The 25,327-nt window shown below is 43.0% G+C and overlaps 1 protein-coding gene across 1 annotated transcript in view; it reads left to right on the top strand.

Annotated features, from left to right (window-relative positions):
* Positions 1–25,327, top strand: part of PHEX (phosphate regulating endopeptidase X-linked) — a 211,700-nt gene that overhangs the window by 92,314 nt on the left and 94,059 nt on the right. Inside the window, exon 12 of the mRNA XM_028122607.2 lies at positions 4,200–4,301. Within this exon, the coding sequence (XP_027978408.2) occupies positions 4,200–4,301 (102 nt within the window). The remainder of the gene's footprint in view (positions 1–4,199; positions 4,302–25,327) is intronic.

Genomic DNA, 25,327 nt, shown 5'->3' with positions numbered 1-25,327 from the left:
TTGGTTTACCTTAAGGTTCACTCTTGGTGTTACACGTTCTGTGGGTTTGGGAAGACACACACACACATACATACATACATACATACATACATACATATACACACTGACCTGTGTCCATCACTATGCTGTCAGACAGAGTAGTTTCACTGTCTTAAAAATCTTCTGTACTCTACCTGGTCATTGCTCTCCCTACACCTCTGGCAACCCCTGATCTTTTTACTGTCTCCATAGTTTTCGCCTTTTTTCACAATGTCCTATTGGAAACATACAGTATGTAGTCTTTTCAGATTAGCTTTTTTCCTGTAGTGATAGGTATTTAAGGCTCCTTCATGTCTTCTCATGACTTGCTACCTCATTTTTTTAAAAGATTTTATTTATTTGACAGAGAGCACAAGTAGGCAGAGTGGCAGGCAGAGGGAGAGGGAGAAGCAGGCTCTCCGCTGAGCAGGGAGCCCGATGCAGGGCTCGATCCGAGGACCCCAGGATCATGACCTGAGCCGAAGGCAGACGCTTAACCGACTGAGCCACCCAGGCACCCCTTGCTAGCTCATTTCTTTTCAGGGCTGACTAATATTCCATTGTCTGGAAGTACCACAGTTTGTTTATCCACTCACCTACTGAAGTACATCTTTGGGTCTTCCAAGATGTGGCAATTATGAACAAAGTTTCTATAAACATCCTTATGCCAGTTTTTGTGTTGGTATAAGTTCCTTCATTTAGGGTAAATACCAAAGAGCACTGTTGCTGGATCCTATGGTAAGATTATGTTTAGTTTTGTAAGAAACTGCCAAACTGCTTTCCAAAGGGGCTCTGCTATTTTGCACTCCCACCAGCTGTGACTGAGAGTTCCTGTTGCTGCCCAGCCCCACCAGCATTTTGTGGTGTTAGTGTTGTGGGTTTGGGCCATTCTAGTAGGTGGGTAGTGGTAGCTTATTGTTTCAGTTTGCATTTTTCTGGTGACCTATCACAGGAAGCACCTTTTCATGTGCTTGTCATGTGTATGTCTTCCTTAGGGAGATGATTGTTAATGTCTTTGGCTCATTTTACTTTTTAATTTAAATTCAGTTAGTCCACACAGTACATCATTAGTTTCATTGTAGCGTTCAACAATTCATCAGTTGCATATAACAATTCCCCCACCTTCCTCCCCTTCGCAGCCCTCAGTTTGTTTCCCATGATTAAGAGTCTCTCATGGTTTGTCTCCCTCTCTGATTTCTTCCCATTTCGTTTTCCCTCCCTTCCCTTATGATTGTCGGCACCGTTTCTCATATTCCCCATTTGAGTGAAATCATATGATAATTGTCTTTCTCTGATTGACTTACATCTTTGGCTCATTTTAAAATCACTTTGGTTGTTTTCTTATTGTGGAGTTTCCAGTGATACTAAACACAGTGAGATCTCTCACATGGTCAACCACCACAGCAACAGAAGCAGCAGGAACAACAACAAACCCCAAACCCTCGGTCTCCTGTCTTAACCCTACATCTCCCTCTGCCTTACTTTGGCTTTCTGTCTTCCACAGAGTAGAAGCCAAGGGCAGCCTGCCCCAAGATGGGTGGCTTTGGCATGGAGATTATTCTGAGCTGAAGGCACTTGAGACCCTATGGGCTCAAGGGAAACTTCTGCCCTTCCCTTAACAGCAGAGAAGAATCTAAGTTGGGAGTCTTTCCCAGAGTGAGGGTTATTAGCAGAGATAAATTTTATTTGAATGGCCCATGTGTATGGCAAGACAAACATCTAATTACCAAACACCTGCTCTTCTTACTGCCCCGTGAAGTGCATTCCTTTCCTCCAAAGTCCCAGACCCCCTGCCCCTTTGTCTTTAGTTCAGAATGACGTGTGTGCCCATCTTGCCTGTCTTTGGAATGTCCACATCTGTGGGGATTCCCCTTACTCTCTTAAATTTGTTTTTCTCCTATTAACCTGTCTTATGTCAATTTGATTCTTAGTCCAGCTAGAAGGACTCTTGAAGGGGACAGGGGTTCTTGCTCTCTGATAGCAGACAGACTCCTTGACCGGGTTGTCCAGACTTGCTGTCTCCACTTCCCGTGCCCCCATCATCGCATGGAGGTGAGGCTTTTGTCCCCAGCCCTCTTTCTCTTCCAGCATCCCCGGTCTTAGAAAATGGCAGGAGCGTTCACCTAGTTGCCCATGCCTGAAGCCTGGGAAGTAATCTGATTTGCCGTCCTTTGCTCACCTCCCCACACAAAGTTAATCACCTGCTTCCGTTGATTTGGTCACTCAGTCTCTCTCAAATTAATTTACCCACCTTTTCCCACCCTGATTGCCCCCTCCTTAGTTAACTTGGGAAGATACTGTTTCAGCTTTTAGGTGAAGGTCATGGGCAGGCTGATGGGTGTTGCCGCTTGATGAGGTCATATAAAGACTTAAGGGTGCTGGTGCCTGAACAGGCAGAAATTCTAGTCGCTGGAGATTTCCTTGTCATTTTAACATCCTCCTTGCGTGGGCTTTCTGTTTGAAATTGTGACTTCTACATCTCTCGGCTGGTTCCCTTTTACTTCCCTGGCATTTGCCTCTCATGTATGAGGCACACTTCTGTTGATCCTGGAAGTTCTGAGCTCACAACTGTCATTTAGCTCTGTGGTTGCGTCTTGGCTCTGATCCTCCCTAGCTGCAAGAACTGGAACAGATCATGGACTCTCTCAACTCTTAGCTTCTTTAGCTGTAAAATAAGTGCCCCGCCCCTACAGGTGTGGTTCCACCCTGGCTGCGCATTAGGCTCACCTGGGGGCTTTTGGAACTCCCAGCCCAGGCTGCACCCTGGCGCGGTGACGTTAGCATCCTGACTTGTCGCCCTCAGGATTGTTGAAAGCTCCCCTCAGAGATCTCAGTGTGTCGACAGGCTTGAGAACCACTGACTTTATGATTTTAAAGAACCACAACTCTTCTATCAATGCGTGTTGTCAGTCATGCCCCAATCCCAAGTTGAGATTTCCCTTAATGTTTTTACTAAGTTGGGAGAAAATAGCTGTGAAGTTCCCCCCACCCCCTTCCATCTGCTGTTTGTTCTTATTTACATACGATGGAACCCAGCCCACTGATTTACAGTTCTGGTTCCCTTACAACTGTTATTGAACTGAAAACATAGCTGAAAACTTATTAAACAGAAAAAAAAATTATTTTGAGCTTTGTGCCGACAATTCATTATAGAACCAAGGAAACATCAAAACTTTCCTTCTAGAATTAATACTAAAAATGGATTTACAACCTCCTAATCTTAAGTGAAAATTTTAATTCTGGTACCAAACCTAGTATTTATTCTTTCTTGAGTGTCCTATCAAGAAAATCAAAGCATCTCTGTGAGAGAATGGAATTTTTGGGGGAAACAGGCAAGACCTCCCCAGACTACTCAGCGTGGGCCTCTGAAGGCAAGCGTTAGCATCTCTCTTTCCCTAGTTCTCTCTGCTGGCCCATAGGCACAGGAAGGAGAGCCAGGGCAAACATACCATTAGTGTGGGTGTGTGGTCTCACTGTTGAAACACTTTGGAACAGGTCTTTCAGGAGACAGCTTTTCTGGAGCAGCCCCCTTCAGACCTACCATTTTAGGTTTGAAATAACCTAAGACTTTTTTTTAAGGTGCAAGGGAGTAGAGAGGAGAGCAGGACGATTACAGAGAACAGCCAAGCATTTGGTGTGACCACTGGCACTAAATTTGTGGAAAACTAAGGTCCTGACAGAAGTCTGATTTATACTGGGAAAGAGTCCCTTGGGGTGCTGGCTCTCCCTTGCCTCTTTCCCTGTTAACAGTATCTCCTTCAACTGTTCAGTCACTTGCTTCTGTAATTCCGCCTGAAACACAGAGCCCATGCCTTTGCATATCTCTCTCAAATCCTTATTAACTATTGAAACTAGTTGCTACCTTGATAAGGATGGCTTAATTTAGTAGGTATAGAAAGGTCAGTTTTTAGGTCGTCATAACCTATGGTGAATTCCTTTCCCCATATAATCCTTTTACAACTGGACCATCAAATTGTTCTCTGCAAAGGAATGATTAGTTATCTACTAGTGGTGGGGAAGAAAAGCATTTTCCTGGGGGAAAAAGTGTTGCCAGAGCTTGGAGTCAAGCTGAAAGGAACCTGTTTCCTACCGTGTTTGGCACTGAACTATTTCTCGTGGCCCAGAAAACCTTGTCTGGAGCTTCTTGGTTTTGACCCCTCTCTCTTGGTATTTCCTTGTAGATGGAGGAATTGATTGAGGGTATTCGCTGGGCCTTTATTGACATGCTGGAGAAAGAAAATGAGTGGATGGACACAGGGACAAAAAGGAAAGCCAAAGAAAAGGTAAGAATTCCTTTTGATTAAAAAAAAAAAAAAGAAAAAGTATATGACTTTTGGTGTAATGGATATTCACGGTCAGTATTGTGTACTTGATTTTTATATTGACTGAGCTCTTGACTTCGAACGACCCCAGAGTCAGGTGTCTGTTTTGGGATGAATATATAGATTTCATCACCAGCAGGTAAGAGAAAATAAGATGCGACTTTTTTCTTTCTCGAACTGCGTTTCAAACACCTTGTAATCCAGCCTTTCCTCCTCTCTTTATTGCGGTTTCTAAGAGCCACGTGGCCCGCTGCCCAGTGAATTTTGCTGCAAACCATCACCGGCTGTGGCAGAATGCAGAGCAGTGGGGGGGCCATGTGTGTCCTTCTGCTCTGTGCACGATGTGTGCAGATGTCCTCGGGAAAATCCTTGCCTGCAACCAAGCAGGTCTACTTTCCTAACCCATCATGTTGCTCTCATGATCCAGATAGCATGCTTATGAACTACAGACCCGTGGTAGACGACGGCGTAGGAATGCAAAAATGTTTCCTAATAGAAGTGGACGCTTGGTGGGCCTTGTACAATTTTCTGGTACTGTGTAACAAGCTGAAGGAGTAAGAAAGACAGGTATTGGCCGCCATGCTGCTTAAACAACGAAGAATCAGCTGTATCTTGAATTCTAGGGATTCAGATGGAGGTGGAGCTCAAGTGGGTAGGAAATATCTCCTGCACGCTGAGTGGATGCTGCCCTGTATCTGGGAGACTCTGAACTAGGAGCATTTCTTCTTTAGAGAGGTATTTTAAAGTCTTGCTGATGATAGTAATCCCCTGGGATGCCTAAATGCCCTATAGCTCTCTGGGCCCCTCCCCAGAAGGTCTGATTTAGTGGATGGAGGGTGCAGTTTGAATGTTTGTGACTTTAGCCAGTCTCCCTGGTGATTTTTATTGCTCGGTGGGCCTGGGGAACACTGCTTAGAGTCCTAACTGGGTCATGCTGAGTTCAGATCTTTTTGCCCTATGGTCAAGAAACAGAGGGAGAGGGTAGGGCAGTGAAACTACCCTCTGTGATATCATAATGGTGGATACGTGTTGTCGTCCGTTTGTCCAGACCCATAGAATGTGCAGCATCAAGAGTGAATCCTGATATAAACTATGAATTCTGGGTGGTAATGATGTATCAATGCAGGTTCATTGATTGTAACAAATGTATACCACTCTGGTGGGGGAGTTTGTTAATGGAGATGCTATGCGTTGTGTGTGGTCAGGGGTTTTATGGGAAATCTCTGTGTTTTCTTTTCAATTTTGCTGTGAACCTATGACTGCTTGAAAAAAATAAAGTCTATTAAACAAAACAAAACAAAACAAAAAAACCAAAGAGGGCAACATTCTGGGAATGCTTAGCCTTACTGAAATGAGAACGTGCAGAGGTTTAGCAAGAATGTTTTCTAGAGCTTTAATACTCCTGAGATGGATAAACATTACCATAGATATTTTTGTTAGTAGACATGGAAAGGCTGTTCACTCTTTGCAGTGAAGAAAGAACTTGGGTGGCCGGGGGTGGCAGGTGTTGGAAGAAGACAAAGGGATTTTTTTCCCCCTTGAGGATCTGTCAAAGCCATCTTAAGTCATGTAAGGCACAAGCTGATGGGGGCAGGAGCATGCGGGCTGTGATGAGAAGCTCTCCAGATGGTAGATGAAACTTTTGGCACCAACATATTGTTGTTTTTGAAGGCCCCATTTATTTGCTGGGCTAGCTTCTGATATCTGGAATAGAATTTGTCTTGCGCTGGGCAGTTGAGAGGTCAGAGCACTGGGGGACTCTTGATCCTAGGCTGACCCCTTGTGGCCTGAGGGTCATCCGTGTGGAGGCTGGGATGGAGTGATGAGGTCTGTGTGCATGTGATGAATGGATAGATACCAGCGGAATGTTCTGGGGACTGCAGTCCGTTTTTTGGGAAGTATGACTGGTTGCCTCAGGGGGAGATCTCCTGAGTTGCATAAAGGAGTGGGTACCTTGCAGTTAGGTCTTCTAGGCAAGTGGCCCATGGGTCTTCCTGAAGGCACATTATTCTCAGTTCTAATATTAGACATGTTCCTGTTTGACCCCTGAATTGCTCTCCAGTCTTATATTTTATTTCAATGAGAGCTGTCACTTTTTCTTCTAAAAGTACTCTTTGAACACTCCGCTTTCTTTGAGCTGAGTTCAACCTGCCAGGAACTCAACTAGTTCCTTGACAGGTACAAATATCAAAGGGAATTTTCCTCCTGGATCTCACCAGGCTCCCTGAGTATATCTTGTATTTCAGAGTTCAGGGAAATTCCGCTAATAAAAGGGAAGAAAGAGGGGATGTTGTCCGAGAATTTTCACCAGTTTCCCAAAGCATGTCAGGCCCTGGAACCCAGAAGATGCAGATTTTCTTTTTCCAAATTAAACCAACATGCAGTTCTGGAAATGACCTCTGGGCGGAGCTCGTAGACTCACAAAGACACCATTTAGGAAGCTGAAGGCATTTATGCGGCTGAAGGCTCTGGGGTTGTTTTTGAAAAAAATTTTTTTTTTCTTGCCCTTTTTCTCTGCTGTCCTCAATTTGATTGCCTTTTAATAGTCAACAAGAAAGGAGAAGTTCTGCCTACTAATTCCTTGAGTCTTAGATGGAAATCTCAGACGATCTTAGGGCTTTGTCTTTCTGATACTGAATAGCTTCTGCATTAAGACAGGATTTGCCTGTGTTCGAAGTGGAGGTGAAGGATTTGCCTGCTCTTCCTGGTATGACTTGGCACTGTTTTTGGGCATGTGTTGTATGCAGTATATCACCCAGGCAGAAGATTTCTCTCATCAATAATAGTGCCCACACTGAGCCAATGCTGAGTCACTTGGCATCCCATTGGGGAAACTGGAAAAATGTTCTGATTTGCGAGTGGGAGAAGCTTTTCTTTGCCTTACCATGGAGCTCTGGACTGCAACAAATGACGGTACCTCCTGTATTGGGTGTTGACCGTATATTTATAAGTGTTCCCTTGTGCTGGCCTCTTGAATGTGGAGGGCCCCAGATACCTGCAGTGGCTTGAGGACTAACAGCTTGAGTTGGGTGGCAGTGACCCCGGTTTCAAGATGGAACCATGGGGATGTGACTTGGTCGTGTTCTTCACTACGGGTGATCACCATAAAAGATCAATGAGGATGCCTCTGCTCCTGGGAAGGGTAAATTTTGTATCTCAGTCTCCCAGCCTTGCTCCTCTCATCTCTTAAGGGGTCATGAGTGGTTGAGTTTCTGAAACTGACAGTGTAGGTTTCAACTGGAAATTTAGTATCATGAAATAAGCACCAGTTTTTGTTTAGGATTCTCTTTCCTGTGAGCCTATGCTTTTACTGTAAACTAGCAGCAGAGGACAGGAAGCCTGTTATTTTTTGGTTATCACAGACGTGGGATGAGTGTAAGGTGATAGAAATTAGTTTGGGGGGGTGTCTTCTGGAAGATTTGCCTTTTCCAGAACAGAGTAGGAGGATCTCAAGGTCACTATGTAGTGATTCTGAGGCCTGCTAGGAAGGGATGCAACACTGCCTTTGGCTGCCCTAGTGGCAGGAGCAGGGAGTCTGCTGCAGAGCTCTGTGTCAGATCAGGAGGAGCAGCTTCCTGAATTCGGCTGGTCCCCAGCTAGATTCAGTTCTGTATCCAAAAGCTGGATCCTTTCTGAAACATTTGTTTGTGCTCTTTACTTCTGGGACCGATGTTTGCCTAGCCACCCCTAGAGAGAAAGGCCTGGATAGAACTGCTAGGAAGGCAGCATCCTCAGGATCCTGTGAGTGGCCTTAACCTTGGCCCCAGCAGGTACAGAGGTTCCGGGAAGTGTACTACATGGTCCCATCGCCACAGGCATGCAACTCCAAGATATAGGCTTTCAGCAAGATGGGAAGAGTTTTCTTGCAGAGGGCCAAACAAAAGTGTATTTTACCTCTCTGGCTTTGTCTCCATTTGGGAGGAAAAATAATCATTCCTTCTACCCCTCTAAGTACTTGACTGAGCCCCCTGTGAGAAAAGACAGGTTAACAAGAGAAAATCAACCAGAAGTTTATTAATGTGTATATCTCATACATACATGAGAGAAATTCAGAAAAAAGAGTAACTCAAAGAGGTGGCTTAAAACCTCGGCTTATATAGCATCTTTAAAAAAGAACAAAAAATTTGCAGATAAATGACAAAGGAAAGTGGTTTTGGACTTCAAAGAGCAGCAGATTATGGGAGGGTAAATATATGGGAAACTAATGGTAGACACAGGCTAGTTAGTGAAGTCTGTTATGTAAGATGACTCTGGTGCTATCTCTAGGTTGATAGGGTTTAAAGTTGTCTTTGGTGATTCACTTTTGTCCTTCCTGGTAGAGAGGGCAGAGATGCATTAGAGATGCAAATTCCTGCGTCCCCCTAGACCTGCTGAACTCTGGGGTGGTGGTGTGAGGCCCAGTGCCTTGCCGTTACCATTTCCTTGCACATACATCTGGCTTCCAGCTGCTGGCACCTGCACTTTGCCCAAGAGCTTTCTCTTCCCACGGGAACCTGCTATGCCACTCATACAGAAGGCCCATGAATGAACACACCCAGTAACTGATGGGAGTTGCTGTGTGTGTCCCCTCCTCCCTCAAGTATGTGTTCAACATGGGCTCCTGGAGTTTCCCCAGCAGGGTGAGCTCCACTTGCTCACATGGTCAGCTGGCTCAAGAAGATTCCCTTTACTGATAGCCTGCCTTGCTCTGCTCACTTCCTCCGTCCCTTCCTGGTGTCTGATGTTTCTTCCACTGCTCGTACTCAAGTCCTTGTCCCCGGGTCTGCTCTTGGGGATCCTGAACTAGGGCACTGACCCTGGGGTATGCGCCCTTTCTCCATCCTTACTGGCCTTAAGGTGACAACACATTTCACTGCACCTCAGTGTGAGCAGCACTTCAGCAAATTCAATTCCACAAATGTTTCCAGAACCAATGATGTGCCAGGTGTTGGAGCAGGAGCTGTGGATTCAAAGATGATCTGTGGCTTCCTTTCTCTGCAGGGGATTTCACTGCCTTGGGAGAGGATAGCAGGAACATGGGTGCTGGGCACATGGGCAGATATTTTAGTTAATGCAATGGAGAGACAAAGTGCTCCTGGCTCTTGCTGTAGGGGAGGAAGATTCCAGGGAGCCCAAACCCACATGTGGGGGCACTTGACCTGGGGACTGCCCACTCTGCGCCCCCCCTTCTTGTCACTGCCTCTGTCCTTGTAGCCCGTGGGTAAAGGCTTCCTCTGGCTCTTCCTTGCAGATCTCGACAGCTCTGCACCCAACTATCACTTCCCCTTGGTACCTTCACTCTTGCTTCATTCTACATGTTCTCTTTAAATTGTTCTGTAGAAGAAAAGACAGGGAAGGGCTTTGGTCAAACTGTCTCCTGCCCTTCCCTGCTCCAGATTCAAGGCTGTTTGCATGTGCTCCAGAATGCCAGGCCCTTGCCTCTACTCCAGTGCTCCCCCAGAGACACACAGGAACTGATGGAATAGCAAGTAAACATCTCTCAGCATCCCTCCCCACTTCCCGCAGATCCCTGGCTCACACGTGCTGCTGCGCTGCCATCTTGAGCTGGCTGGCGTTCTCGGGCTCCATCTCTCTGCCCCCATGTTCCTCCGTTTCTCTCACATGCACATCCTGGCCAAGGTGTAGTAGCTTTCATACTTGTATCTGCTCTCCCTAACTGGCCTCAACAGGAAGTACAGTATAGACGTCAAGCCTACAGACTGTGGAGAAAGAGTCCTTAGGCTCAGAGCCAGTGTCTGCCCTTTTTAGCTGTATGACCCTTTGGAAGTTACTTAACTTCCCAGACCCTTACTTTTTACATCTGGAAAATGGGGAGATGAGTACCTACCCCATTGTTTATGCAGGAGTCAATGTACTTAAAGTACTTAGAAGAGGGCCTGTGGCGTGAGAAAGTCTCTCTAAGTGTGTTGGGCTGTTCCTTCTAAGCTGCCGTCCTGTGGCAGAGGAAAGGCTTTGGACTGGACTGGCTGGTGAGGAGAGAGAGGTGGGAAGTGAGGTTCCATGTGTGTATCTGGGTCACAGTCTTTTCGTCTGGGTTAGGAAGGTAGGTGACGTAAGACCACAGGCTCTGAGGTACCTCTCACCCCTTTGGTGTTCTGATGCTCCTTGTCAGAACATTGCCCTTCTCCTCACTGCATCCCCTGAAGGGCAATTAATAGTGAACAGCCCCTGCTGAGAGGGTGATGGCAGAGCACACTGCTTTTTGTTGTGGAGGTTGGATTTTCTGGTTTGGAACAAATTGAGCCTTATCTTTGTGATACATATTTTAGTTTATTACTTTTTATTAACTTTTTGATTTTAATTCCGGTGTAGTTAACATACAATGTGATATTAATTTCAGGTGTACAGTACAGTGTTTCAACAAATCTATACCTTGCTCAGTGCTCATCACGATAGGGGTACTCCTAATCCTCATCATCTGTTTCCCCCATCTTCCCACCCACCTCCCCTCTGGTAACCATCTGTATATATATTTTAAACACAGCTGCAAATATTTGGCGTAAAGAGTTTGATGCATATATTTATCAAAGGCATATTATGCCTGATACCTTATTAGAGTGCGTTTAATTGCGTTTTGGTATTCTAGAGCCTTGTGGAAGTATAGTTTTGTGTGATGCTCTAGGGGATTGGTTCTCACACTTAGGGTGCGTCAGTGCCGTCTGGAGGGCTTGTTAAAGCACAGATTGCCAGGCCCCACCCCAGAGTTTCTGAGTCCAGAGCTCTGAGGTGGGGCCCCGGAATTTGCGTTTCTGACAAGTTCTCAATGACACCGTTGGTCTTGGGCCAACAATTTGATAACTGTTGGTGATCAGAGGTGACAATTCCCTTATCCCAAGCCTGTGTAACTAGAACTATCTACCATTCCTTAAGTGGCTGTTTTACCCCTTACCCCTGAGTATCAGAACCCACCCCGGCCATCCACTCCACTGGTGGTATGCCTGCTGAAAAGCCCTTGCTTGTTGAAAGAGATCCAAAGCCTCCTTCTCGGTCACTTCTGACCCCTGACTCCCTGTCTGTCCCCAGGAACTATGCAGAAGGAGTCTTCCAGGGAAGAGCCCTCCTAATATCTGAAGATGTTGAATGTGTTTCTATTTCAGATGAAATGTCTCTAGAGTTTGTCAGGAATTAACAAACATTATGTGCCAGACCAGATATTCTAAATGCTTCACAAGTATTAACTGCTTTAACGCCATAATATCTGTATGAGGTGGGTCAAAGTTTTCTCTTCTACAGATGAGGAGCCTGAAGCACATTGAGTGCCAGCAGGCTTGCCCAAGGTCATACAGCCAGTAGGCGGAAGGTCTGGGACTCTGTCCTTGGCAGTCTGCTCTGTGCTTTTATCCACACTTGCCAGGGGGTCTCTCCAAGTGTGGTCCACAGACCAGCAGCATCAGCTTCACCTAGGAAGTAGCTAGAAATGCAGATTCTTGGTCCTACTCCACGTCTGCAGAACCAGAAACCCTGGGAGGGGACCCATGAATCTGCATTTTAATAAGCCCTCCAGGTGATTCTGATGCAGCCAGTGTGGGAATCACTGCTCTGCGCCGTGGTTCTGATGCTTTTCATCCTGCTGGCTACTGTCCAGGTTTCAACATCTTTTTTTAAAGCTCAAGTTCGAAGCTGAACACAATATTCTAGATATAGTCTAACTCACACAGCACAACGGGAATATTATTTCTGCCTTTGTTTTGCATAGACATTATATTAAAAAATCCAAAGTTTATATTATGGCTGTTTTTTCCCCTCCGCCATGTCACTGTTGGCTCATAACGAATTTACAGTCAGTCAATTTCTAGATCTTTTTTTATCCCCCAGGAGCTGTTGTTTAGCCCTGTTCTCCAGTCCTAAACTTGGCCTTTTTTTTTTTTTTTTTGGAACCCTCATCCTAGAACTTCACATGTATTCTTACTTAATTCCATTTACCTTCGGTTCATGGCTCAGCTTTTAAAAATATATTTCTGGATCTTCTGTATGTTTATTTTTGTTGTAAAAATCTGTGCTCATTGAAGAAAATCTTGAAAGTAAAGTACAAAAGCAGAAAGAAAAAAACTGTTGCTAGTTCCGTCATCCATACATAACCACCACAAACATCTTGATGTTATTACTTTGGCTTTTTCCCTGTCCATGGGTTTGAATAATGTTATATATATATGAATTTGATTTCTTTTTTCTCTTTTATAAACTTTTCTTCTATTACTATGTAGTCTTTATAAAAGAGTTTTTACTATTATTGACTATTTTTCCATTGGTTGTATAGGAAACCACTTAAAAAGTTCTCCATAGTTGGGTAGTTAGGTTGTGCTGTTAATGATATTCTTATGATAAACATTTTGTGCATAAGTAAAGCTTTCCCCAAGTTCTGAACTAATTGCTTAGAATGGGATCTTAAAAACCATTAAAAATCTCAATCTGTCGCTCAATGTGTCAACTACTATCTCCACCTCTAAATCATTCACAATCTGAGAAATCTGCTTTTCGATTTGGATTGTTTTTTCTCGGTTATCAGTGAGGATGCTTACAAAATGGAGGTGGAATTGGTGTATTTGCTTATCCTTTGGAGACTCCTTCTAGATTCATCTACTGAGCAGATTCATGGAGAATCTGTTCTGTGGCAGGTCTTTTGTTAGGTGCTAAGTAATTCACTAACCAGTAGATTTTTAGTCCAGTTGTTCTACTTTGAACAACTCCATGGAACTCTCATCGACTTCCTCCTTTCTGCCTGTTCAGAGATCGTGAGCTATTTAGCTGTGACTTGATAGAACCCAGTTACATAGGATTTAGGGTATTCTTTGATTTACTAGTGTTCTTTTTTTAAAAGATTATTTATTTATTAGAGAGAGAGAAAGCATGCATGAGTGGAGGGAGAGGGAGAAGCAGACTCCCCACCGACACATGCGGCTTGATCCCAGGACCCCGAGATCAGGACTGGAGCTGGAGTCAGAAGCTCAACCGACTGAGCCACCCGGGTGCCCCTCTCGTGTTATTTAAAAAAAAGAGAGAGAATCCTGATGATATTGAACACTCACTGGGCTCCATTCTTTCTAAGGCCCCGTGTTATCCTCAATACAGATTACATCATTCCATGGGGTACAGCCAGCTCTTTAGACTCCCAAACCAGAAATCTCAGTCTTCCCTCCCAGCCAACTGGAAGTACTCAAATCCTGTTGAGTCTGTCTTCCAAACGACTTTTAAATCTTTATCATTTCTGTTTCATCGTTCTTTCCTCCCCTAGCTTCTCATACTTCTTTTTCTTGTTTTTTTTTTTTTAAAAACTGAAGTAAAATTCACATAATATAAAATTAACCATTTCAAAGTCTACAGTTCAGTGGCTTTAAGTAGTTATACAATGTTGTGCAACCATCACTGCTATCTAGTCCCCCCCAAATTTCTGTCACCTCATAAGGAAACTTTATACCTATTAGCAGTCACTCCTCACTCTTGCCTTCCCCCAGCCCTAGGCAACCACCATTCTGCTTTCTCTCTATGAATTCACCTGTTCTGCATATTTTATATACACAGAATCAGAATATGCGACCTCTTATGTCTGGCTTCTTTCACTCAACATGTTTATAGGTTCACCCATGTTGTAAAACTCATCCTTTTTAATCCATTTCCTCATTTATAGTCTTGGAAAGAGAATAGCAGAATCAACTTTTTTTTTTTAACATTTTCTGATAGTGAAATCTTGTCTTCTCTGAGCTTTTGAAATAGCATCATAGTGTTTATTCATAACTAAAAACCTCTACCCCAGAATGGAGATTCAGTGAGTGGAAGTGACCCCTGCAAGGGAAGAACTGTGGCTGGCTGGTTGATTCTTAGAAGCTCAGAACCTGACATGGTCTGGCACTCCCTTCTGGGGCCACTGGGCAGACCTTAGTAAGGATCACGGCTCCAGCAAATACATAGCCAAGACACACATCTTTTGAGGACCTCGGTTTCTTCACCCATGAAATGAGAACAAATATACTACCATTTTCACAGAGTGCTTGGGAGGATTAAATAAGAAAGGTATGTACAGTGACTAGCAGAGAACAAATGCTCAGTGTTAGGAAGATGACATTTTCATTTTTTCCCCCAAGTTGTCTTTTATTCCCTCCTCACCAAATAATGCGATATGCTGTTACAGTCTCTTAAAATTGGGAAAGAAAAGCTGATGCCAATTAAGTTGTTTTCTTTGGGGTGGAGGTACAGAGTGGACTTTTGACGTTGACTGTTCAAAATTTTTAAATATTTTATTAAGTTTTTTGATGTGCACGAAAGTGTACCAAGCAGATCCCCAGGTCTTCCTCAGCCACCCTCGGCAGCCTCGCCAGTGTTTGCCATTCTGACTTCATACACTCTCCACCCCCACCTGTTCTTATGCTTGAGAATTCAAAAGCTAATCCCTGACATCATTTTACTATAAACATTTCATTATGTCTCTCCAACAGATAAGTATTTTTTTAACTAAATGCAGTACCGTGAACATACCCAGCAATATTAACAATACCTTGTTAATTAGTAGCCTGTTCATGTGCAGTTTTCTGTAATTATCTAAAAAATGTTTCTTTTTTTTGAACACTTGGTTCACATCACAATCCAAACGGAGTGCACATATCACATATTGCAGTTAATAGGTCCATCTTTCAAGGCTTCAAAAGTTTTAAGAGCTCCCACTCCTGTTTTATCTGTCAATTTTATTTCTTGAACAAATTGCATCATTGGGCTGGTTGCGTTTTCAGCAATCTTGATTTGGCTGATTGTATCCTAGTGTTTTCTTTTAACATGGTCTTCTGTCCTTTCCATTTCCTGTTGATGGAATCTAGAGGTTTGATGAGATTCAGGTTCAGTTTTCTTTTGGCAGGAAGCCGTGGTGGGCAGTGCTGTGAGCTTCCTGTTGCAGCCTACCTCGAAGCTCGTGATGATGGGCTTGCCCACTTCCAGTGAGGAGCTCGGTTCATGGGTTTGGGTGTTGTCAGCCTGAGCCTTCCATTTTAACTTACCCATCAACCTTTCACCTCAGGTGGGGATCCTCTTTCTCGACTGTGGATCACCTAAGAAGCTTTTAAGAAAATCCTGATGCTGAGGCAGCTCCCCAGGCCAATGGCATCCAGACTACCTGGGAGCGTCAGCAGTTTTTAAAGTTCCTCAGCAGATACAGATATGCAGCCAGGGTTGAAAACCACTGTCCTAATTATTTTCACAGTCATTGATAATAGTACATAGGTACATGAGCTCATTAAGTGTTGCAGCTAGTGATCTTCAGGTTCTGTCATTCTGTCTGCATTTATTAGCTGGAATTGTTCTATAAAAAAGATTTTCTCTTATCAACAACACGAATATGCTGATGCATAGTTTATACTGACATAAACTGCTGAAAGGCACCAAAAACGTTTGTCTTTATTGATTTGTATAATGAATCGGTCCCTTAATATCTCCAAAGATGCCAAAGCACTTTTTTTTTTTCACTTCCAGTATAGTTAGCATACAGTGTTATATTAGTTTCAGGTGCACGTTGTAGTAATTCTACAATTCTAGACATTGCTCAGTGCTCATTACCATAAGTGTACTCTTAATGCCCATCACCTATTTCACCCATCCCCCCACCTACCTCCCCTCTGACGACCACCAGTTCTCTATAGTTAAGAGTCTGTTTTTTGGTTTATCTTTTTTCCTTTGTTTTGTTTCTTAAATTCCACATATGAGTGAAATCATATGGTATTTGTCTTTCTCTGACTGACTTATTTCACTTAGCATAACACTCTCTAGATCCATCCGTGTTGTTGCAAATGGCAAGATTTCATTCTTTTTGTTGGCTGAGTAATACTGTGTGTGTGTGTGTGTCTGCATCCCACTTTCTTTTTATCCATTCACCTATTGACAGACACTTGGACTGCTTCCATAATTTGGCTGTGAAAAATAGTGCCGTAAACATAGGGGTGCATATATTCTTTCAAATTAGTGTTTTTCTATTCTTTGAGTAAATGCACAGTAGTAGAATTACTGGATCCTACCTGTAGTGATTCTATTTCGAATTTTTAAAAAAGATGTATTTATTTATTTATTTTAGAGAGAGATTGTGTGCAAATTGTGGGAGAGGCAGAGGGGGAGAGGGAATCCTGAAGCAGACTCACCACTGAGTAGGGAACCCAACACGGGGCTCAGTTCCAGGACCTTGAGATCATGACCTGAGCTGAAATCAAGAGTCTGTGGTCTAACTGACTGAGCCACCCAGGCACCCCTATTTTGAATTTTTTGAGGAACCTCTGTACTGTTTTCCACAGTGGCTGCACCAGTTTGCATTCCCACCAACAGTGCGAGAGGGTTCCTTTTTCTCCACGTCCTCGTCAACACCTGTTGTTTCTTGTGCTTTTGATTTTAGCCATTCTAACAGGTGTGAGGTGAGATATTATTGTGGTTTTGATTTGCATTTCCCTGATGATGAGGGATGTTGAGCATCTTTTCATGCATCTGTTGGCCATCTGGATGTCTTCTTTGGAGAAATGTCTGTTCATGTCTTCTGCCTATTTTTAATTAGATCATTTGGCTTTTGCTGTTGAGTTGTGTAAGTTCTTTATATATTTTGGATACTAACCTTTTGTTGGATATGTCATTTGCAGATATCTTCTCCCATTCAGTAGGTTATCTTTTAGTTTTGTTGATTGTTTCCTTCACTGTGCAGAAGCTTTTTATTTTGATGTAGGCGGAGAGGCAGGCAGAGGGAGAGGGAGAAGCAGGCTCCCCACTGAGCAGGGAGCCCGACGTGGGGCTCCATCCCAGGACCCTGGGATCATGACCTGAGCCTTTATTTTTACTTTTGTTTACCTTGCCTGAGGAGACATGCCTAGAAAGATGTTGCTGGGGCTGATGTCAGACAAGTTACTGCCTGTGCTCTCTTACAGGACTTTCATGGTTTCATATCTCACATTTAGGTCCTTAATCCATTTTGAGTTTATTTTTGTGTATGGTGTAAGAAAATGGCCCAGTTCTGTTCTTCTCCATGCAGGTGTCCAGACAGATTTCCCAACACCATTTGTTGAAGAGAGCATCTTTTCCCCATTGCATATTCTTGCCTCCTTTGTCAAAGATTAATTGACCATATAAATGGGTTTATTTCTGGGCGCTCTATACTGTTCCTTCAATCTATGTGTCTTTTTCTGTGTCATTACCATACTGTTTTGATTACTACAGCTTTGTAGTTTATCTTGAAATCTGGGATTGTGATACCTTCAGCTTTGTTCCTCTTTTTCAAGATTGCTTTGGCTGTTCAGGGTCTTTCATGGTTCCATACCAATTTTAAGATGGTTTGTTCCAGTTCTGTGAAAAATGCTGTTGGGGGGCACCTGGGTGACTCAGTCGGTTAAGTGGCTGCCTTCGGCTCAGGTCATGGTCCCAGGGTCCTGGGATCAAGCCCCACATTGGGCTCCCTGCTCAGTGGGGAGTCTGCTTCTCCCTCTCCCTCTGCCTGCCTCTCTGCCTACTTGTTCTATCTCTCTGTCAAATAAATAAATAAAATCTTTAAAAAAAAAAAGGAAAGAAAAATGCTGTTGGTATTTTGATAAGGATTGCATTAAATCTGTAGATTGCTTTGGGTAGTATGGACATTTTAACAATATTTGGCCTTCCAATCCATGAGCATGGAATATCTTTCCATTTGTTTGTGTTGTCTTCAATTTCTTTCATCAATGTATTAAAGTTTTCAGAATAAAATCTTCACCTCCTTAGTTAAGTTTATTTTTGGTGCAGTTGTAAATTGGGCTGTTTTCTTAATTTCTCTTTCTGCTGTTTCCTTATTAGTGTATAGAAATGCTATGGATTTCTGTATATTGATTTTGTATCCTGCAAACTTACTGAATTCATTTATCAGTTGCAGTAGTTTTGTGGTGGAATCTTCTGGGTTTTCTCTATGTAGTTCCATGTCATTTGTAAATAGTGAAAGTTTCACTTCTTCCTTACCAATTTGGATGCCTTTTATTTTTGTTGTCTGATTGCTGTGGCTAGGACTCCTAGTACTATGTTGAATAAAAGTGGTGAGAGTGGACATCCTTGCCTTGTTCCTGATCTTAGAAGAAAAGCACTTAGTTTTTCACCATTGCTCATGATGTTAGCTGTGGGTTTTTCGTATATGGCCTTTATTATGTTGAGGTATGTTCCCTCTAAACCTACTTTGTTGAGGGTTTTTTAAGATCATGAATGGATGTTGTATTTTGTCACATGCTTTTTCTGCATCTGCTGAAATGATCATATGGTTTTTATCCTTTCCCTGGTTGATGTGATATATCACGTTGATTGATCTGTGAATATTGAACCACCCTTGCACCCCAGGACTAAATCCTAGTTTCTCGTGGTGAATGATTTTTTTAATGTATTGTTGGATTCAGTTTACTAATATTTTGTTGAGGATTTTTGTATCTATGTTCATCAGAGATATTGGCCTGTATTTCTCTTTTTTTTTTTTTTTTGCACTGTTTTTGTTTATTTGTTTATTTTTAGAGAGGGGAAAGGGCAGAGAGAGAGAGAGAGAGAGAGAGAGAGAGAGAGAGAGAGAGGAAATCCCAAGCAAGCTCCACACCCAGCCCCCAACAAAGGGCTCGACCCCACAACCCTGAGATCATGACCTGAGCCCAAACCAAGAATCAGATGCTCAACTGACTGAGCCACCCAGGGGCCCCTTTGTGTAGTATTTTTATCTGCTTTTGGTGTCAGGGTAATGCTGGCCTCATAGAATGAATTTGGAAGCTTTTCTTCCTTTTCTATTTTTTGGAATAGTTTGAGAATAGGTATTAAAACTTCTTTAAATTTTGGGTAGAATCTACCTGTGAAGCTCTCTGGTCCTAGAATTTTGTTTGTTGGGACTTTTGTGATTACTGCTTTAATTTTATTACTGGTAATTGGTCTGTCCAAATTTTCTGTTTCTTCCTGATTTAGTTTTTGGGAGGTTATAGGTTTCTAGGAATTTATCCATTTCTTCTAGGTTGGCATCAATTTTTCATAATATTTCTTATAATCCTTTGTATTTCTGTGTTGGTTGTTATTGCTCCTTTTTCATTTCTGATTTTGTTTGAGTTCTCGCTCTCTCCTCCCTTCTCCCTCTCCCCACCCCCCACCTTTGATGAGTCAAGCTAATGGTTTATCAATTTTGTTGATCTTTTCAAGAACCAGCTCCTGGTTTCATTGGTCTGTTTCTGTTGAAAGATCAGCTGATAGTCTTATGGGGTTTTCCTTGCATGTAACTGTTTTCTTTTTCTTGCTGCTTTTATTTATTTATTTATTTTTAAAATTTATTTGAGAGAGAGAAAGAGAGAATGAGTGGTAAGGGGAGAGAGGGAGCATGAATAGAGGGGCAGAGGGAAAGGGAGAGAGAAACTCAAGTGAGGAACCTGATGCAGGGCTCAGTCTAATGACCCTGAGATCATGACCTGAGCTGAAACCTAGAGTTGGATGCTCAACCAACTGTGCCACCCAGGAGCCCCTTCTTGCTCCTTTAAAAATTCTCTTTATCACTAGTTTTTGCCATTTTAATTATTATGTGTCTTGGTGTTGACCTCCTTGGGATGATTTGGTTGGGAACTCTCTGTGACTCCTGGATCTGGATTTCTCTTTCCTTCCCCAGATTAGGTAAGTTTTCAGGTATTATTTCAAGTAAATTTTTTGCCCCCCTTTTCTTCTCCTTCTGGGACCCCTACTAATGTGAATGTTATTACACTTCATGGTATTGCTGCATTCCCTAAGTCACTTTTCATGTTTTATTTTTTCTCTCTCTCCTGTTCAACTTGATTGCTTTCCATTTTTCTGTCTTCCAGGTCACTGATCTGGATTTTAATTTCAGTTACTGAGTTCTTCATCTCTGATTGGTTCCTTTTTATATTTTCAGTCTCTTTGTTGAGGGTCTCACCGAGGTCCTCCACTCTTTTCTCAAGTCCAGTAAGTATGTTTGTAACCATTACTTTAAATTCTCTATCAGGCGTATATATTATTTATCTCTGTTTTGTTTAGCTCTCTTGATGTGATTTTTGTCCTTTTCTTTCATTTAGGACATATTCCTCTGTCTCCTCATTTTGTCACACTCTCTGTGTTTTTATATTTGAGGAAAGTCAGCTATGTCTTCTGTTCTTGAAAGTAGTGGCCTTATGAGGAAGAGGTCCTATAGTGCAATGTTCCCTGTTCACCAGAGCCTGAGTCTTCAGCGGTGTCTCGCATGTGTGTTGCATGCACCCTACTATTGTGGTTCACCTGTGTTTGCCTGCAGTCCAGTCGTATGCTGTGGCTCTCTTTGCCTATCGTAGGCAGGATTTGGTTCCTGTGTTTTTCGTGGGCCAGACTGGGGCTGCCTTGGGCTTGCATCAAGTCAGACCAGGCGTTTGCCACAGAGGCAATAGGAGTGAATTACAAGGTACTTTCCCTCTGTTGTGCCCTGAGAAGGTATCATTGGTGGGTGGGGCCTGCAGTCAGACCAGATGTCTGCTGCCAGCCCACTGTTGGGGCTGCAGTTGGAGTGGTGTGTGTGGTTATCTTCCCTTCTCCGTGGGGCAGGAGTCCCTTTGGACTGGTAGTGGTCCCTACTGGAGCTGCTTTCACCCTGCCAGGCTTGTGGCATCTCTTTGGATGGGCTGTGGCCAAGGGCATAGTGGATAGGGTCCATCCTCAGGAGAATGTAGGGAAGGGGCACATGGTGTTAGCAAGGTTTGTGAGCAGGTCTGCTGTGGGAGGGACCTGGAGCCAAGGCCTGGCTGGATGGGGCATGTCTGCAGGAGAATGAGGTGCTTTTAGCAAGTTAGGTAGCGCTTGCTGGTTCTCCGCTGGTTCCTGCAGGTTTCTGTGCATCTAGACTGGAGGGCGGGGGAGGGAAATGACACTTGCCAGCTCCTTTGTTCCTGAAGAAGTCTCTCAAAGATCCCTGCCCCTCTAGCATATGCTCTGAGCTTAAGAAACTAATCTCCCTCCTGTATATCCCACGTTTTTTTCAAACTGTTGCTTCTGTGCTGTATCCCTGTGGACTGTTGTGCTGTCTCTTTAAGGGTGGGGACTCAGTTTCCTCTTGCCTGCCTAGCTCTCCCAGAGCTGAGCCCACTGATTTTTCAAGTTCTAGGTGGTAAGCCTTGCTGATTGTAAGAACTCGAAAGATTATGCCTCTCTGGTTTTCAAAGCCAAAATTTTGGGGATTCATCTTCCCCATGTGGGTTTCCCTTACCTGGGGTTTCTTGTGTGTGGGTATGTTTCTCTTCCCTCTCTGGGCCACATTGTCCCTCCCTCCTGCAGACAGTCCCATGGGTCCACTTAGTGCCCAATGGCGTCTCCACCCCTCCTCCCTCTGCAGTGTGGCCTTGTCTCTACATTTAGCTGTGGAGAGTCTGTTCTGCTAATCTTCTGGTCATTTTCAGGGTGATTTACACTGCTGTGGGTGTTATCTAGTTGTATCAGTGGGATGAGGTAAACGTAGGCTCCTCCTACTCTGCCATCTTCCCAGGAAATCCAAAGCAGTTTTTTTTTAAGTGTCATGATAAACTCAGGGAATTTTATATATTTGATTTGTTTAATCACTTTTCTTAGCACAAATTGTCCCATACTGGCCAACCTGAAGCTTTCCCTTTAGGGAATTTTGATGTGACTCCAGTTGTTTCTAATGGTGTCTTTGCATCCTGGCATGATGGGACATCCTCTTTAATGCTCAATCTCTGTTTAATCACAAACTGTTTTGAATAATTGTAACTCAGTGCCTTAATTAGTTCCTCTACCAGTGAGCAATATATTGAATTTTTTTTTTGTCTTGGTGGAGGAGAAACTCCTTACCAACTTGAGATACAGAGTTTCAGTAATAAATCTGCAGAAATAGGAGTTAGAAATTTATGTGAATTCTCATTTGTAAGGGGCACTAGCTCATGTCAGTGGACATACACGTAATACTTACTGTATGGTTTTTGATAATTTCTTGAGCGTCATATTCTCTGTTGATCATCAAGAATATAAATGAGTCTATAACTAGTGTATGACCGTGCCACATATGAAAAAAATTATGCTAATGTCAAGGAATAGAACCGATTTGAACAATGTGGAACAATGGAACTATATTAAAAGTTGAAAGTTGGAATAGTGAGTATTTAAAAATTTTAACAGTATCAGCAACCTGAAATAGTTTGAATACAGTCCTATAAAAGTGTTTAGTTGTTAAAAGAGTTTACCATTTATTATTTTCGGTTGAGGGATTGGTTGGCTGTAAGACTTTGAAAGCAGTTGGGAAAATGCCACAATAGCCTCAGAATGAAATTCCAGAGGCCCAAAGCAGAGAGCTGCGTTTTAAATATTATGGGAAGTATTTGGTACTTTTATTCTTGGGATGAGTGGAAGAAATTTAATGCCTGTGTTTCTTCTTTTTTGGTCCAAATACAAATTGAGTATGTTGGGAATTACCTAGAAATGTATGTTTAGTTTGATTTGATATAAAAAGAATCACTTAAAAAACTTTTTTAAAATTAGTAGCTTGAATTGAAGTATATTTGACACGCAATATTACGTTAGGTTCAGGTGTACAACATAGTGAAAAGGAATCCGTTTTGATATGTTGATTTTTACTTTAATGGGAAAAGAGTTCATTAGGAATGTTCACGTTCTTTGTGTACATTTTGTGATGCTCCTCACTGGCCCAAGATGAAACTAATAGCCGTGACGCACCTGCTTATCTGCTATCAGGGAGAGGGGGCTGCTGCTGTCGGCGGCTCCCTTATCTGGCTGCTGGTCCTGCTTAGTCACTTGTGCGGGAATGTCAGTTCCATTAATAACCCAAGGACTGGACAGGCAGATAGTGGGAAATGGGTGAAGAGAAAGAAATTGTATTTAACCCGGTGTTCTGAGTTGTCATTTTTCTAGACCCTAGCATAGCTGGGTAAAGGCAGTCTTAGGGCGTGACAGCAAATCCACTTCTGACAGAATCTCACTTTTGAGCCAGAGAAACAACCCAACACCAAGAGAAAAAAGAGTGAACAAAACTGGGGAAAAAAGGTAAAGATTGGGGCTTAGAAAAGTCTGGGGAAGCAGTGCTAGGAAAAAAGTGGCACGACCCAAGTATTTGGATAGAAGCTCTGACAACTTTGCAAAGTAAATTTTATTTTTATTTTAAATATTATCATTCTTCGTGTTTCATATGAACAAAATTCATTTTTTTAAGGGAATTTATGGAAGGATTGATTCTTCATAGAGGATTTGGGAGTTATGTACTGTCCCTTTTGGATCTGCATTGGTCAGTTGCCAGAGGGAAGAGAGCAGGTTTTATTTTTCTTCACGCAGGTAGAATGACTCACCCACCGCAGTGCTCTGTGTTTGGGTTATCTACTGCCATGTAACACATCACCCCCAAACTTCCTGGCTTATTTCTCATGATTCCTTGGGTTGCCTGGGGCCGAGGTGGATGGCTCTTCTACTGGTGTCACCTGGAGTGTCTCGTGCAGTTGCATTCCTAGGTTGGTCATGGCTGGGCATCTGAGGGGGCTCCTTCGCTCATGTCTGGCGCCTCATGGTTCCTCCTCTGGCTTCTTTCTTCAGCGGGGTGGCACGGAAGCTAAGGGTTCCAAGAGGGAGGGAGTCACACTTGCCAGTCTTTCTAAGGTCTGGGCTCGGAAGTCTCAGGTTTCTTTTGCTACACTCTCTTGGTCAAAGCTGGGGACAAGGCCCGTCCCTAGAAGGGACTTCATCTTTTGGCTTGAGGAGCAGCGTGAGCATACAGAGACAGGAGCTGTTGTTGGCAACCATGTTTGGAAACTACCTACCTGCAGTCACTATCCTTTGCTTTCTCTTCTGTGTTCAGTTTTTCATTGTTTACATCAGAGAATTGGGAATTATTTTTACCCTCTGTCTTTAATACCTGACCACTGAGTATCATTAAATTTTTTTCCTATTTTCATGTTTGGTTGGTTCGGTTGTTTCTTAGTATTGACTGATTGCTTTTTCTTAGCTCAAGGCCAGTATATATATATATACATATGTATGTATATATACTGAGAGTGTCCCCTCCCAGTATCTAATGACAGTGAGAATGTGTGGGGTGACCTTGGGAGGAGTTGGAAGCTCCTGCAAACTTTCCAGCCTGGAGTCCTCTCAGACCCAGGCCATCAGTAGTTAAAAATCAACTCCCCAGGTGAATGCAGTAAGCAGGCAAGGGGTTGTTTTTTTTTTTTTTGGTCCAGCTTTATTGAGCTATAATTGACATACGTCACTCTATACGTTGAAAGTGTGTAGCATAATGGTTTGACTTGCACATACTGGGAAATGATTACCACAATAAGTTCCGTTAACATCCATTATCTCATAAAGGTTCAATTAAAAAAGAAAAAGAAAGAAAATTTTTTTTGCTCGTGATGAGAACTCTTAGGATTTACTCTCTTAACAGCTTTCCTATAGAGCATACAGCAGTGCTGGCTATGGTCACCATGCTGTGCTATTACACCCCTAGTACTTATTTATCTTATAACTGGAAGTTTGTACCTTTCAACAACCTTCCTCCCAATTCCTCCTCCCGCCCCCCCAATCCCCTGCCTCTGGTAACTACAAGTTTGATCTCTTTGTTTTTTAGTTTTTTAGATTCCACATATAAGCGAGATGATACAGTATTTGTCATTCCCTGTCTGACTTATTTCACTGAGGATAATGCCGTCAAGGTCCATCCATGCTGTTGAAAATGGCAGAATTTCTTTTTATGCCTGAATAATACTCCCTTATATGTATGTATATCACAACTTCTTTATCCATTCATCCATTGATGGACGCTTAGGTTGTTTCCATGTCTTGGCTATAACAAATAATGAGGCAGTCAAGTTTGAGAAGCAGAGCACTATTAGAGTCGTATTGCTCAAACTTGAATGTGCACACTAGTCTCTAGGGACCTTGTTAAAATGCAGATTTTTACTAAGTTTGGAGTGGAGCCTGAGATCCTGTATTTCTAATAAGCTCCCAGGTGAGGCTGATGGCCCTGGACCATGAACCACGCTTTGAGTACTGAAAGTGTAGAGCAGGAGTTA

The sequence above is a fragment of the Eumetopias jubatus genome, unplaced genomic scaffold (genome assembly GCF_037043125.1).
Source record: "Eumetopias jubatus isolate StellerSeaLion01/CBP00866 unplaced genomic scaffold, mEumJub1_p1.0 scaffold_11, whole genome shotgun sequence".
In the NCBI taxonomy this organism is placed as follows: domain Eukaryota; kingdom Metazoa; phylum Chordata; class Mammalia; order Carnivora; family Otariidae; genus Eumetopias; species Eumetopias jubatus.
Note: the sequence above shows the minus strand (reverse complement) of the source record. Positions and strands in the feature narration are given on the sequence as shown.